Source organism: Cibotium barometz, chromosome 20, assembly GCF_041138505.1.
Source record: "Cibotium barometz isolate CiBa-2024 chromosome 20, ASM4113850v1, whole genome shotgun sequence".
NCBI lineage: Eukaryota > Viridiplantae > Streptophyta > Polypodiopsida > Cyatheales > Cibotiaceae > Cibotium > Cibotium barometz.
The window spans coordinates 46,226,415-46,243,025 of NC_141065.1; the positions used below are offsets into that span (position 1 = coordinate 46,226,415).

The following is a 16,611-nucleotide window of genomic DNA, read 5'->3' on the forward strand; positions in this document are numbered from 1 at the left end:
TTTCTTTCCATACCCTTCACCCACTTGCTTAACGTGGGCACCCCTTTTCCCTCCTTAATAAGCCACACACATCGCCTTGCTCTTTGCCAGCCCTGCTATGGATTTTCTCGCTTTGAAAATTGAGTCTGGCCTCATTTTTGTACCCCACTAATTTCTTGGGAAACTAATTGGTTGCCTGGCGTTTGGAACGAGAGAGGAGGAAGGAGAGGGGAGGGAAACCATAGAAGCAAATAAACTTGAATATGGGGTCAATTTCATGTCAAAAATATACCATTTCATCATGAAAAGACCAGTCAAACCAGAGCCAGAGAAAATTTTAGGATTCAACTGACCCCAGCAACTTCGTCCCCAAAGCCAGGGCTCCTCGAAAGTGAGAAGATTCGTTGGCTCTTTATCATTCCGGAACAAGGGTTTCATACGTCAGAACCATCATCAAGTTGTCGTGTACTTTTAAAGAATCCCCCCCCCCCCCCCCCCCCCCCCCCCCCCCCCTCTGAAACAAAATTTGTGGATGGCAATCCCTGCTGCTACGTGTAGACATTCTGGATAGTCAATTAATATTCCAACGAAATTCAACCCTTCCCTAACCTTTCTACAGCCATGAAATATTAAAGCATTGCCAGATTAGCCTATCAACATTCAATCACATTTAATGTTCCTATAGATCCGCCTCACAAACATGGAAGAACCCAAATAGCCGACAGCACCTGAAATAAGTGCCCCAAAAAGGAGGTTAGAGCAAAGAAGGCAGTAAGCCTCAAAAAGACCTCACGTACAAAGACAGTTGCCACACACCTTTAATGAGTTGAAGTTTCGCTTACCACATAGTATTCCAAGTCCAAGGCAAAACATGAGAGTGTATCCAAAGTAAAAACTCGTCTGGAAGAACCCAGACATCTTGGTCTTCATGTAGTAATAGTAGATCGAGTATAGGTAAACATAAATCGAAGTTGATGCCGCGGAGAAGAAGGATGTCCATTGCCAATGGTAGTTTTCAGCATTGAGAAGAAAATATGTTCCCACTATGGTGACGCAAATGGTCACAATGATGAGAATTACGAACACCAAGAGCATGAATCCATAGACATAATAGACCTGCAGCACAAAAAGGTTGGAAGAATCGTGTTAGCGTGTGCACACACACGCGAAGGCATGTGTGTGTGTGTGTGTGTGTGTATGTGTGACCAAAGACATTAATTTGATAATTAAAATTTTGACTTGGCTTTCCATATCTTTGCAATTACACATAGGCAGGTAAATCTTGACACGTAAACTGCTACCTTGTAGTTCCAAAAAGATGTAAACACGAAGTACATCTCGATAAAGATGCTTCCAAATGGCAGTAATCCTCCCATCAGCGAAATAATAGATGGTGTCAAATACCACTTCTTGTCAGGGATGGGACGAGGAATCGTCTTGACACGGCATGGGTTGTCTGGTGCACCACTCCAGTTCCTACCAATCACTGTACCCAATAGCGCCAGAGGGAACGAGATGAAGGCCCATATGATAAAAACCACCACCTATAATACAATCAATTTGATTAAATTTACAAAATATAAGATTCCTGCTAAGCACATGAACGACATATCAATGAGCCAAGTGAGAAAACTCCTGTACAAAGTAATAGAAAGAGAGCAAAAGCACACCATGGTACCAAATGGAATGGCTGCCAAAGAGCGATAAAAAATTGCTACTACATTCAATGTGAAACCGATGCCAAAGCAAAGGAATGGAAAAAGTGAGGCTGTAAGAAGCATCGACTTTATCCAATACTTCCCTGTGGAGCACCAGAACAAAACATCTGTTTAGCAAATAAACCTATATTGCAATACCTTAACAAATCTTGTATATATCCTCAGAACTAAAAGATCCAACAGGCAGACGTTTACCATCATTCCGTGAGTAAAGACCTCCACTCACATATCCAGCTATGAAGGATGTAAATGCATAGCATATAATGAATGCTGTCACGATTGCTCCACGTCTAAGGGGGAAAGAAAAAAACAAATACTTGAGGTGTTAGATGGTGTCAAATCAGTGCAAGTCTTTCACAAAATGGCTTTGTGCATAGAAATAACCAGCTTCTAAGATGACTCTGAAACACCTGTTATTTATCAATATGCCCTTCAACGATAAGGTGTTTATATGTGGCAACTCTACCTGCACCTTTATTGGTGATTGCTCAACTGTTGTAAAGATAGACCACAAGTACATTAAAATCACTCTAGATTCTGGCTTCACCTACGTCGGGCAAAATCTTGATAAAGCAAGAGATTCAAACTCCAAGCACTCAGTCAAAGGGTACGTACTACGGATACATGAAACTCAACAAGAAGCAACCTACAATGACACTCTCTCAACAAAAGCTTATTACACCACCACATGTTTCACATCTAGCGAGGCATCATGATGAAGGTGGACTTTGGGACATTTTGTGAGCCCTCATCCAAGGACATGTAGCCAGGCACCACCTAGGTCTAGGCTCCAGTCAATGTCAGAGTCTATGTGCAAGTCCCGCACAAGTCAGATGTAACCCACTTGCAAGCTGTAATGATGTACATGTGTCCCAGGCATTTATTAGACCACTGATCGGGTGCCTGGAACACTCGTCACCGTCAAATGTGCATTTGAGGGGACATGGTAATTCAGGCCAGTTCTCAGTTTGGACAGCAAACAACCCGTTACTTTTGTACTGATTCTCTTGCAGCGATACAAATAAATACTCTCTTCGGAGGGGGATTGGAGCCCAATACGGTGTACTATGCATACTCCCTATTCTTCTCTCTCTTCCATTCTCTCTTCCCAAAATCAGTAAATTAACGCACTTCTTAATCATCATTAAAAGCTTCCCCTACACCTCATGTAACAGTACCCCAAGCATCAGCCACTAAATCCAAGCTCCACTTCTTCTATAGCCTTAGTCATTACTCAGCCTTCCCAAATTGATCCTCCCACCACGTAGGTAGTAGGGATCTCAAAGCTAAGCGCAAGTGGGGATTGAAGCTCAGCACAATGGGAACTCCACTAAAAAAGTTGAAGATAAGCTACACACAAGCAGATGAGTCAACTCCACTACTCAAGTGTCATTGTCGCATCACAGATCAGCAGGTCATAGTCTTGTTCAATTGTGGTAGCATAGGTGATGTCATCTCCGCGGGAGTTACCTAAGTGAGCTCACTTAGAGTTGACTCCAATAGATAGAAAGCTATAGCTGGTTTCGGCACCAATACGAGCCATAGAATTTAGACAATAGCACGTAGTACCAAGTATGATCCAACGCGTGGAATTTTTGCATGATTTCATAGCGACAGTCTTTTTTCCCCAAGAAAGAGATCCTTCTATTAGTTACCGAACAAAACAGCCATAATGGCTAAGTACAAACTCAGCTCCATAGGTGGAGCGAGAATCAAGAAAACTAAAAAGGGGAAGGAAGCTTTTCTCCCCCGGCTGGCCTCTCTGGGAGGAGAAGGATATCTCATACAAATATATATATATATATGTTTTGTTTTCTTTTTTTTTTTGGGGGGGGGGGGGACCACACAAGTGGTCTATAGTGCCAAGTGAGCTCACCACCACTGTCAATGAGAAAAGGACCATGATGCCAAATCCTCTCGAAGGCCTTGCGGCGCCTCCACATGCGATCAGAGCTACCCTGAAGCTTCCCCGATTGTCCACGGAGGGTATGAATGATATCAAGCCAAACGCTCCGGATGGACTCCGCTGGCAAGGTGAGCGTGCCCTCGATGGCCTTGCTACCGAATGTGCCACGTAGCAATACTGCTGCAAATCTCCCATCTCTAGCTAGAAACAAGAGTCCAATGATCAGTGGAGGGAGCTGGAATTGGTATTGCAGAAATACGGAGATGAGAGACCTGCAAGGCAAGTCCCCTACCATCCTCCATCTATGCCATGGTGGCCTCGGCATCAGGGCCCAAGCAATTGTTCCCTAAGTGACTTTGCGGGAGGGGACACGGTCCGTAGTGAAATGTGGAGAATCCTCTGCCAAATCTGCGGGAGGGGTCCCAATCCGTAGTGAAATGTGGAGAATCCTTTGCCAAACCTGTTGAGCCTTCGAGCAATCCCAAAGGCAATGATGCTGGGACTCCTAGAGATGGCCACACCTCAAACAGACTACAGGCCTACCTCCGATGGCCAGCCAAGGGCCAACCACCAAGCTCCAATGTGCCAACTGCCACACAAAGAGAGTGATCTTTCACAGCTGAAAACTATCCCACATCCTCTTCCAAAAATCCGAGAGAAACTGAGGGAGGTGCTGAGACAGCCAGTGCCCTGCTGTTACTCGCACGCCCTCACTCGCGGGCATGGGCATTTGAATCCTACGGCCCAGTGAGGCTCCTCTCCTAGGCGGGGAGGGTCCGGGATCGGGGCCAGCCACTCCAGGGGGATGGAAGAGTCAATGTCAAGGCTAAGACTGCCCCTACCCTGCATCCCAGTAAGGCTCCTCTCCTCCGCCTCCGCAAGTAGCTATCCAAAAAGACACCAATCTCCAAGTGACCAAGCGGGACCCAAAAGATCCCCACGGGCCACAAGATGTGCAGACAAGCACCCAACATATGACCACTGGGGGCAATATCAAAGGCTGACGAAGGCGCTCCCCGGATGCAACTGGATTGGACTGCTAAAGAGCCGGCCTAAGGTGATCCCAAGCGCGGAGGCGGCTGGCTCCAAATCTATCCTCAAATGTGGAGCTAAATGTTGGGGTTTCGGAGCTCTCATGCGTGTACTTGTGTGTGAGCCACCTCTTAAAGTGCGAGTGTGCTTATGTGACCACCAATATGTATGTGTCAAAAGCATAGTTGCGAGGCGTTTCATGAAACGCGTTTCATAAACGTTTCTTTCAAATCCGAGACGTTTCAAAAACGTTTCATACAAAACAGGGGGGTTACAGGCCCCAAAATTTATATATAAGTTAATAATATGTAAAAAATACGTTGCCTTCCCTACAAAACAATATTAAACATGCATCATTTACACATTAAAGCATGTTTTCAAGTTAAAATTAAAGAATCTGGGTAAAAAACGCTTAAATCATACAATTCCCAGGTGGACATGAATGAAACGTGTTTCATTTGTATGAAACGTTTACAAAACGTTTCGTTTCATTCAAACTGAATGAAACGCGTTTCATTGCAACTATGGTCAAAAGATAAGGCTACCCTCTAGCCTATAAAAAGGATGTACTTGAGTGGAGGTAATCAATCAATGCAATCTTGCGTACTCTCTCTATACACTTTTTCTCTCTCCTTCCATGCCATGGTTGTCTACCACCACCCACCATAGCTTATCTACGCACTTTGGATACCAACATATGGTATCATAGCTCGGCTCTTGATGCTGCTACTCGCTCAACTCTTTGCTATCTATATCAACTAATGCTCAAGGTCACAAAAACATGATTACGTCCACTATACTCGCAACAGTCCTCTGTACTCACAGCTAGGTGCGTGCGCTGGCCTATTGCAGCCATCACGGCTAGTTTTTGGGTTCTGCTCACTGTAGACAGCCAAACTCATTGTCATGTACCGTGCTTCTTCCCGGCTCGAACCCGCTACAATGACCTGGGAGGTGCCCCTCTACTGGGCATACACTGCCTTCTAGCACGTTTTTAGGCGGAGGTGCTCCCGTTGGTCCCTTAGCAAGCCGAGCCCATCTACTCCCCACTCTCGCCCACTACCAACTGGGTGGTGGTAATACCATGTCCCTACCCGCCGTTTGCCACCACACCTGCCAAGCCCTCCGCTCTGCTCGCCTCTATGCCCTGTACGGTCAGCACCATTGCTTAGTGTCTCTCCTTGAGCCTGCAAATTTGCCACCTCAACAAAACTTTTGCATAGTGGATGGACCTACCTACTTCGTCACTCAGCAGGACCACCTATAACATGACCAGATTCAACGGAAACCGCTTCTCGACACGGCAAACAAAAATGCAATTGCTACTGATGAGGGAGAGGTTGTGGAACATCGTCAAAGGAATTGACGCCCAGAGCCAATGAAGGTGCAAAGAAGGTTCGTCTTTGGGAAGACCAAAACAATTGAGCAACCGCTTTAATTGGGCTTAGTCTTGTCGACAACCTCATACATCATCTTGATCTCAAAAAGTTTGCAATGGAGGTATGGGGGAAAATGGACAGCTTATGGGAAATAAAATTGTGAATTCAAAAGTATTCTTGAAGCAAAAGTTCTTGATTTAAAGATGAATGAAAGTGATGACCTTAGTGAACACTTGGGCAATATTGGGTCTATCACTTAACGACTCTCTAGTCTTGGAGGAGTTGTTGAAGATGACGACAAAATTGTTGTGCTCAAGAGCATACAAAAGGTAATTCTCCCAAATCCTTACTGTTCTCCGGTTGGCCAAAGATACATCTTATTAAGACATAGTAGCAATGCTCATTGAAGACGTCACAAAATTCCTCATTACTTATGTTTTATACTTTACATGTGTGGCATATGGAGCTTGACATGACAGTACATGTATGGCTTGTGGAGCCTGGCATGGAGTGACAGTACATGTATGGCTTGTGAAGCTAGACATGGTGTGAAAATACATGTATGGCTTGTGGGGCCTAACATGATGTGTTTTCCCGGGACTAGCTATCCTAGTGATTACCGTACTTATGTTTTGGGATGATTTCGGAAGGATTTTGGATCCCTAGACACTTTACCTGATTGATACAACGGAGCAGATGAGTGTTTCTTCCAATCTAGTTAACCTCACGTGTGTGCATGACTTTAATTTTATATTTGGATGACTTGTCTTGTTTGCCTAGACAATGCCTGAGATTACTACCTGTGTTGGCCATGGGACCAGGGACGCCTCTAGGCACCCCATAGTCACAAGGAACGAGGGACGGGGACGGGGACGGGACAGGGGATGGCCATAAGTAGGGAATGGGGACGGGGAAAGGAACGGCACTCAAAAAATACTTTTTTTTTTAGTTTTTCTACTCTACACTTATTCTACTTTGGAAGTACATCAAAATGAGCACAAATTTACATAAAATGGTAAGCTTTTGAGTCATATTAACAAAATACGCCAATCAAAGAGTGAAGGCGTTGACGGTTGATTGTATTAATAATTAAGTAGATGAAAATGAGAGAGAGAAGAAAGAAAGAAAGAAAGCTGTATTAAGTTTTAACGTCTACTAGAGAGAGAGAGAGAGAGAGAGAGAGAGAGAGAGAGAGAGCCTAGAGGCCTAGAGGCTTGGAAGTTGGAAGACTCAAGAGGCTTGAGCGAGAGGTGAGAGAGAGAGAGAGAGAGAGAGTCTAGATAGTAGAGAGTAGGGCCTTGTGTGAGAGGCTTGGAAGTTGGAAGTTACTAAGTTAGAAGAAGCTTGAGGGAGAGAGACTAGAGAGAGAGTTGCTTGAACTTGTAGCCTTGTAGCCTTGTTCTTATATAGATATTAGATAGGCAAGAGAGAGAGGCAAGGGCGAGAGAGAGGCAAGGGTCAAGCCTCAAGGGCCAAGGCCCAAGGCTCAAGCTTAAAGGCCAAACCTCAAGGCAAGAGAGAGGCAAGAGCCAAGGCCCAAGGCCCAAGCCTCAAAGGCAAACGGCCTCCCCAAACGGCTAGAAACGCCAAGGCAAACGGCTAGAAATCGCCCCGCAAACGGCTAGAAACGGGCAAAAGAAACCAGTCTGACTGCGTAGAATGGCTCCCTGCCGTCCCCCCACAGTGCCGTCCCCCACAGCCGTCCCCGTTCCTACTGCCGTCCCTTGTGAGGGACGCCTCCAGGGGAACGTCCGACCCTCCTCTGCCGTCCCCGTTCCTAAACCGTCCCGACTCGGCGTCCCTCCGTTCCAACAGTCCGTCCCTTCCGTCCCCTGTGACATGAGGCACCCTATGGACGTGTATGCGTACACCTTTTTTGGACTGAAAGGCGGTCTACATGTGTTTTACAGGTGGTAAGTGTCCTTGAAAAATCAATTTACAGCTTTATGATTTCACATACTAATATTTATTGATGCAGGGCCACACTCACTTCTAAGTCACTGGACAAACTTATAAGTTGTACACACTAGGCAGGGCTATTTTAATACACGTGGCGGCCAAAGGACGGGCACCAAGCAGTTTATGGGCTGATTGCTTGTAGGCGCCCCTTCCTGGACCTAAAAAGCACACAGTTGGATATTTTTGGGGGACAAGCTCTATTACTGGAGAGAAGTCGTGTTTTGATCGCATGCTTTACCGGTGCATGGAGGAGCTGGCAGACCTGATCTTGAGCTGTCTACTGCTAGCTGTCGAGATTTGTATCATTCAAGTGGCTGGTGGGAGCTGGTCGACTGAATCAGAGACTTCCTTCTGTTGGTCGACTGCTAACATGCCTTGAAAAAGCTGCTGGTCGACTCATCTTTCTGGAGCAAAAGCTGGTCGATTTGTGTGGGGACTTCTCTCTATTGGCCGGTTGTGTTCTGGCATGTAAACCTTTGTTGGCCGACTCCATCTGAGACTCCTCAGAGCTAGTCGATTGCTGATACAGCCCCGTAAGGTTGGACGATTTGCTCTGTGGGCTTGGCACGGTTAGAGATGGCTTTACAAGGCTGCCCCGGGCTGATGTGGGAATGCTGTGAGCTCTCCATGGTTGTCCCACATTTGTCTAAGCCTGGAAAGCTCTCCTGTTCTGTGAAGGAACACCATATTCAGCATACGTTTTGTTATTGTTTTCATCTTGTATTGGAAGAATCAGGTGCTAGCCAATGGAGAATCCCTGGCCACCCGCAAAGTTGTATATGGAGCAAACTCCTTTTTGGTAATCTAACCATAAAAGGGGGGTCAGCCCACCTTCTGGCCCCTAGTGTGGTGTACTGTGCAGAGTTGTCTTCTTCTCTCTCTTCTCTGGCATATTCATGTGTTTGATCAATGTTCATGATTAATAAGATTTCCGTGTTACAATTGCCCTTCCGTTACATTGGTATCAAAGCCTGGCTTTTTCTACAAAGCTTATGCCATACATGACGCTGGATATGGCTGTAAGGAGTCTATCTATGAAAGAAGGTTGGGATTCTAAGGTAGCCCTTGTCTTGGTTTGCTTCAGCCTTTACCCATTCCACAAGAACCATGGGAAAGCATTGTCATGGATTTCATTATGGATTTGTCGAGATCTATACATGGTAATGATGCTATTTGGACTATCACTAACCACTTTAGCAAACAGGCACATTTTATTCCTATGAGGAAAACAATCAAGCCAGAGCACATGGCAAAGCTATTCTTGGCTCAAATTTTCAAACATCATGGCCCGCCCAAATCTATTGTGGAGGATAGAGATCCTCGGACCACACGTTTATTTTGGCAAGCATTGTTTGATAACATGGACACAAAGCTGAATTTTTCATCAGCTTATCATCCTCAAACGGATGGTCACAGTGAAATCGCACATTCAGCCATACTTGATTTGCTCAAATGTTAGCAGAAAACAGATTGGGAGAAATACTTGCCCTTGGTTGAGTTTGCATCCAGCAATACTGTGCATTCTTCAACTAACAAGGCTTCGTTTGAGATAGTTTATGGCAAGGTGGTGCTACCACCTATCTTACGAACAAAAGATAAGATCTTCGCAATTGATGAGTATGTCCAAGATTTGGATACTACGTTTGCACAGATTCGGACAAGCATAGAAAGATCTCAAACTAAGCATAAAAAGGCAACTGACAAGCACAAGCGAGAGCTTATTTTCAAGGAAGGTGATTGGGTGTTACTTAAGTTCGAGAAGGAAGTAGCCAGGTAAAGAAGGCCGATATCCTAAGCTTTCGAATAGGTATTATGGGCCATTCCAGATCTTACAGAAGATAAATGAAGTGGCTTATAGATTGGTATTACCTGATCACTAGAAAATACATAATGCATTTCATATCAGCTTGCTAAGGCCTTATGTGGAATCACCTCTGGTGGAACTAGTTTTGATAAGATTTCCGTGTTACAGCTGCCCTTTTGTTACAGAAGAAGACAGAAGACTCAAGGAGCAGAGTTGACAACAGCATTGATCTTGACAAAGCCATGCTAAGTAAATGCAAGGACAAAACGCGCAACAAGACTAGGTGTCATTACTGCAAAAGACTTGGGCACAAGGAAGCTCAATGCTTCAAAAAGATGGAACAAGAACACGAGAAGCATCATGCACACCTAGCAGCTGAAGAAAATGAAGAAGAAGAACCAATGGAGCAGGAGATGGCAGCCACCACAGAGCTAGTCCCCAAAAATCTTAAAAAAATAAACTTTATGCGTGTTTTGTTTTCTTTGTGTATTTTGTAATACTTTGGGTTATAAAAGGGTCCATTGTATCCTTATTTTATCCCTGCTTTGTGCAAGGGGGGTTTTGTAGCTGCGAGGAAGTCCTTGGAGTTGGCAACTATGGTGGAGCTCCTTTTATCATGCCTTGTTGACCTGAGGTCTGGGTGTTGGCACCAATGGTATGCAGTCCATAAGAATACCAACACTAAAGCCACAAGCCCGTATCTCCGTGAAAATCAATCTCGCACTCTAGGGCCAAGGACCTCCCAACACTGGGGTGCAGACAGAGATCCTGGCTAGGAGGAAGTCCTTCCTCGGCTCGCCACCTAGAAGAAGTCCACGAACTATCAACTTGACACAGCTCTAGATAGAGGGGTCAATGATGCCCAGGGGCCCCCTGAGTCCAGGCTAAATGAGCATCTCCCCACCTTGGCCCTGGCAAGCTGCCCATCACTACCAACCCAAAGAAAGTTGCGGATCAACTGTTGAACTTGACCAATGGAAGCCCAGGAAAAGGCCCAACAAGGGGTGATATACCACATAGTGGCGAGAAGAACCTAGTTAACCACTACAACCCGAGCAACTAAGAAAAGCCTAGCTGAAGTCCAGTATAGCAACTTCTTCCGAGTACTCAAAAGAAGATGGGCTAACTACTGCTCCAAGAAAATATCGATACCAACTTGGCATCCAAGATAATAGACTAGAGTGCCACTCCGGATCCACTGAAAAGGCTCAATTGGTCTCCAAATCAAGGCGGGCGATGTGCCAACCCAGAATCCACACGATTTGTGCCAGTTCATCTGTGCCCCGAATGCACAACAAAAGACCTCTATCGCATAGACAAACCACTGGAGATTCCCCTCATCTCTAGATAAGTATGTTGATGTGTCATCCACAAAATGCGAGTCAATAAGTTCTCTTGCGCGTTGATGGGAAGACGCAACCCCTGAAGCCCTATCTCCTAAGCAGAGAGAAAATTGCTCATGTACTCGGCAACAAACAAGAAGAGATGAGGTGCCAATAGACAGCCCTGTTAGACCAAGCCAGAGAGCGAAAATATGTCACCTCTAGTCCCCCGAATGAGCACCTAGCTGTGCAAAGCCGAATAGAGCCCAAAAACACCTCCAACCCACTCCTTGGGGAATCCCATCCGGCACATAGCCCCCTCCAGAAATCCCAACTACACTGTCATGACCCTGTGAAATTGGAACAGCACTAGTGTGGGCATGGTGGTCAGTGAGCAAGATAAATTTTTAAAGATTCATACTTGGGTGTCCAGACAAAAAGGTAACAAGTGTGGACAACCCCAAGTGTGAAGGGGGACCAAGGGATTAAACCTTGTAAGGTTTATAACCTTGGGTGGCCCTTAGAAAGCTTTAAAAACTCTAAAGGGCCACTAGGACAATTATGGAGGGGGGGCTACTCCACTTTTAGAGTACACACCTCCCTCTCCATCTCTCTCTCTTGCTTTTTGGAAAAGTCTGGTTGGCTCGCTGCGTGGAGAGAACAAGTTGGTTGGCTGCGTGGAGAGGGACTGGTACAGGTCGCCTAAACAGTACAGCAACTGCAAGACGACTAGTACAGGCTGGTGCGGGTGCTACAGGTACAGGCTGCTACTGGCGGCGCATCATACAGGCGGCTGCAGGGCGACTGCTACGGGCAGGTACAGGCAACTGCTGCAGTTTTGCTGACGCAGGCAACTGTAGGTACACACTGGTACGGACACGTACAGGCTGCTGCAAGCTTTCTGACGCAGGCAGCTGCAGGTCAACTGGCGCAGACAGGGACAGGCTGTGCACGCCGACTGGTGCAGAACTGTGCAGGGCAGTTGGTACACGCTGAATCCTTCTCTCTCTCTCTCTCTCTCTCTCTCTCTCTCTCTCTCTCTCTCTCTCTTCTTCTCTTCCCCTTGTGTGAGCTCTGGAGGGCAAAGGCAGGTGTTGCAAATTCAGGACAGCATACTCTATACTCTCAGAGCTGGTGTTTTTGAGGAGGATTGGATTGAGGGACAGCAGTGCATCTGCTGAATATTTTTCTCTCTCTTTCCACCAGCTTACGACTGCTTCAGAATTGTTTCTTCTGGCCCTTTTGTAGGCATATGCTCACTTATGGTAGTGCTATGTGTGAACAGGGCTTAACCAAGGGCACTTTTTCCCATGTGGTTTTTTCCCTTGGACATCAAGTGTGAAAGGACACTCTAACAAATAATATTTTGTACTTCTATATTATATGGATGTGGCACACATGCAAGGGTTGACTTGCATTTTGTTGATACCACACTTTTGGCTCTCTTTCTCTCTCTCATTTCTCTGTGAGCTTCTCCATCTTGCACCTAACCCTAATGTGCAGGTTTGTGTGTGTGGGTGTGTGAGTCCAACACCCAACCATTCGTATCAGAGCTGGGAGCTGGCCCTGGAATTCTGCCTGTGTAGAATCTGCAGCAGCAAACCCGGCGAAATTCCGTCCATTTCTGAACTCTGGGGCGTTCACTGGTTTTCGCCGCCCAGCCTCGCCGGTTCCGGTCCTCTCCTCGCCGCCACCGCCCAGCCGCACCGGCGCTTCTAGTGCCCGGCAAGCCACCGACGCCCAGCCCGGCCGGCGCGCTGCTGCACAGGGGCCCGCCGCCGCCACTTCGGAGCGCCTCCGCCTGGCCCGGCTGTTCTACACGCCACCTTGGCCTGCTCTGTGCGCCGCCGCCGCTCCTCGTCGGCTGCCCAGCTACAACGACTCCCTCCAATGCCCATCCTCACCCTCTGCATGCCTTGGCCAGGCTGCTGGCCCGTCAGCTTTATTCGCCTGTGTGCTCCCCGCCTATCACCATCTACACTCTGCAACTACAAGGTATTCTTAGTACACATTTTTATTCAAACACAAATACAAATTCTGCAGCCATTTCAGTGCAGGCCACCTACAAATTTTGCAGACACTACAGTGCATGTGGTGAAAATATGCAGATTTTGCAGACACTACAGTGCATGTGGTAAAGGGTTCAGGCTCTTTGGGGGATTTCTCAACTTCAAGACAAATTAAAAAAAAAATTGGGCATGTTGCTTTGCTTGCAATTTGGGGGTTTTCAAAATTGAGGTCAAAATCAACAAATTGAACCTCTTTCATTTGCAGAAATTTGGGGCTTTTGTGAAAATTGGCCGATTAGATGCACATTGAAGCGATTGGAGTGCATAAAAATTGGGGATTTTCAGATTGGAGCATGTAATTGGGCATTACAGCTGTGATTTGTCGCGTATGTATACACATAGTGTGTAATTGGACAATTTGGTGCAGGTTTACACTTGCTTTGGTTTGCAGGCATACATTTGCACAGGACATTTGATTGCCTGGCAATACACATTGGTGCTTGGTTTGCTTGCAGGTATATTTTGTTGACATGGCACAGAATGCTACAAATGTATTTGGTGTGCTCACCCAGGAGGACAAGTTGGATGGATCTAACTACTCCCTTTGGAGTTTCATGATCCGTAATTTGCTGGTAGCCAAAGGGCTTTGGGGCATCGTGTGTGGTGATGACACACGCCACGCCTCAAAGGGGAGGTGCTCAAAGCACTCCTGATGTAGAACCTCCTCCCACACAAGAGCAGAAGAGATGGGACTCTAGAGATGCACAGGCCATGTCATTGATAGCCCTTTCAGTGAAAAGGACTATTATTCCGCACATTTCTTGCAAGACATCGAAGCTTGCATGGGACACATTGGAAGCAATGTATCAGGTACGCAACGAGGCAAGAGTTGCCTACTTGAAGAGGCAATTGGATCTTCTTTCTATGGATGAGGGTGACTCCATGGCAGATCATCTCACCTAAGTGAAAGATTTGCAGGAACAATTGCTCAACATTGATGAGGTTATCCCAGACAGACACACGATCACCAACACTCTTCATTCTTTACCGCCTTCCTACTTGGGCTTTCACACCTCTCTCAACCTCTCAATGAGAGGAGGTGGTGATCCCGTCACTTTTGAAGAGCTCGTGGGTTTACTCTTGCAAGAAGAGCAAACAAGAGCAAACTTATCGAGCAACCGTGGTGGAGACAAGGCATTTACAGCCAAGGATAAGGGTAAAGCAAAGAGCTTTAAGCATGGGGGACAACAGTCTAGCAAGGCTGGTCATGGACAGCCCTCTTCTGGTGGTGAAAAGTCTGACAAAGGGGATGCAAACAAGCCCAAAAAGAAGGGCAAATGTCACTACTGCCATAAGCTTGGACACTACATCAGTGAATGTAGGAAGCGGATTGCAAAAGAGAAAAGGAAAGAAGCAGGCAAGCAGACTCTTCTGATGACAAAGCACAACAATCAGCTAATGTAATCCAAGAAGAGTACACTTTTTTGGTCACATGCACTAGTGGCACATCAAGTGCTTCAGACACTGATATGTCTTGCATTGCATCTGACAGACAGAATGCATCATGGTATTTTGATAGTGGTGCTTCGAGCCACATCACTTCATGCAAAGATGTATTTCAGCACTTGGTTTATGCTTCAAATGGCCGCACTGTGTCATGTGCAGATCATACCACATATCCAGTAAAGGGAATTGGCAATGTCATACTTATTGCAGCCAATGGTGCCAATATATGTATGAAAAATGTATTGTATGTTCCAGGGATAAAGAAAAATCTGCTCTCCGTCTCAGCCATAAACGACCAAGGTTTAAAGGTTGAATTTGAAGATGGGAAGTGTTTGGTAAAAGACCCATCAAAGGGTTATGAAATAGTCACTTCTTGTCACGATTGTGACGTGTTTATGTATCAGATTCTCTCTTCATTGCTGATTACTGTTGCAGATGCAAAGAGTAACCAGCCAAAGGGAACCCCTACCCTCGACTGGTTGCGACTCTTCGTCAAAGGATGTACCTCTTCACCGAATAGCCACATCTCTTCGACGAATGGTTGTATCCCTTAATGAATGGTTGTGCCTCTACATATCGACTAGACACATCCCTTAGCCTAAAAGTTGTACCCTTTCGTCTAAGGTCGTGTCCTTTCGTCAAAGGACATGCCTCTTCAAATGTGTCTCTTCATCTCCTATATAAGAGACCTATTGTACTCAGTTTAAGAACAACAAGTCAATTCAATCTTGTCTCAAGTGTTCTCCTGAAGGTTCCTGTTCTAAGTTAATTACTTAAGTAGTAATTAGTACACAATATGCAGGATTAACAACATAATCCTCACACTTCTGGAACACGATACAAAGGCTTGTATAAGCTGGACAGCTATGACAAGCTTACTTATGATGCAAATACAGTGGCCGCCCACACTCCTGCTATGCATGATGCAGAGCTATGGCATGCTCGTTTTGGAAATGTAAATTTTCGGAGTTTGATGCTTTTGCAGAAGCATCATATGGTTGATAATATGCCGCCTCTTAAGTCTCCACCAAGACATGTATGTGAGGGGTGTATTTTGGGAAAGATGCAACAAAAACCATTCCCCAAAGATGGAGCTATTAGAGCTGAAAGTAAATTACAGCTCATACAAAGTGATGTATGTGGTCCAATGCGGACACCATCCATAGGGGGGCATCTTTACTTCGTCACATTCATTGATGACTACTCCAGGTTTGCTTGGGCTTACCCCTTGAAAGCGAAAGCAGATGTGTTTACATGCTTTCGACACTTTGTAGCAATGGCTGAAAATATGTGTGGATGTAAAGTCCAAACACTCCGCTCAGATAGAGGTGGAGAATACATGTCAAATGCATTCATGGATTATATGCTTCAAAAGGGCATCAAACACCAATGTACTGTGCCTTATACACTGCAGCAGAATGGTGTAGCTGAAAGGAAAAATAGATCTCTCATGGAGATGGCAAGATGCATGGTGAAAGCACAAAAGTTGCCTCACAAATTTTGGATGGAAGCTATAATGTGTACAACTCATGTGTTGAACAGGTGTCCAACAAAAGCTTTGAAAACCATAACACCATTTGAGGCTTGGTATAGCCGAAAGCCAACAGTGGATTATATGCGTACATTTGGGTGTTTGGCATATGCACATGTGCCAGAACAACTCCGAACAAAGCTAGACGACAAAGCAATTAAATGCATTTTGTGGGCTACAGCAATGAGAGCAAAGGATACCGTCTTTATAATCCAACTACATGAAGGATTTTTGTCAGTAGAGATGTGGTATTTGCTGAAAATTCAGAACAGCCCATGTACAGCTTGTATAAAAGCAATGATACAGGCATACAGGACATGTTTGATGGACTTTTACCCATTGCAATTAGGGGGGATTCAAATCAGCCAGCCCCAACACAAGAAAATCCTCATGTAGAACATGTGGAACAGCCAGCCATTCAGCCCCCTTCCATGGAAGAAGTGGAAGATCTTGTCAGGGAGGAAGA

The 16,611-nt window shown here is 45.7% G+C and overlaps 1 protein-coding gene across 1 annotated transcript in view; it reads right to left on the minus strand.

Annotated features, from left to right (window-relative positions):
- Positions 1-252: 252 nt before the first annotated feature.
- Positions 253-16,611, minus strand: part of LOC147627937 (transmembrane 9 superfamily member 1-like) — a 33,875-nt gene continuing 17,516 nt past the window's right edge. Inside the window, exons 9-13 of the mRNA XM_086814910.1 lie at positions 1,893-1,987; positions 1,650-1,780; positions 1,281-1,523; positions 822-1,095; positions 253-707 (exon numbers count right to left, since the gene is read on the minus strand). Coding sequence (XP_086671036.1) covers positions 640-707; positions 822-1,095; positions 1,281-1,523; positions 1,650-1,780; positions 1,893-1,987 — 811 coding nt within the window. The 3' untranslated portion in view covers positions 253-639. The remainder of the gene's footprint in view (positions 708-821; positions 1,096-1,280; positions 1,524-1,649; positions 1,781-1,892; positions 1,988-16,611) is intronic.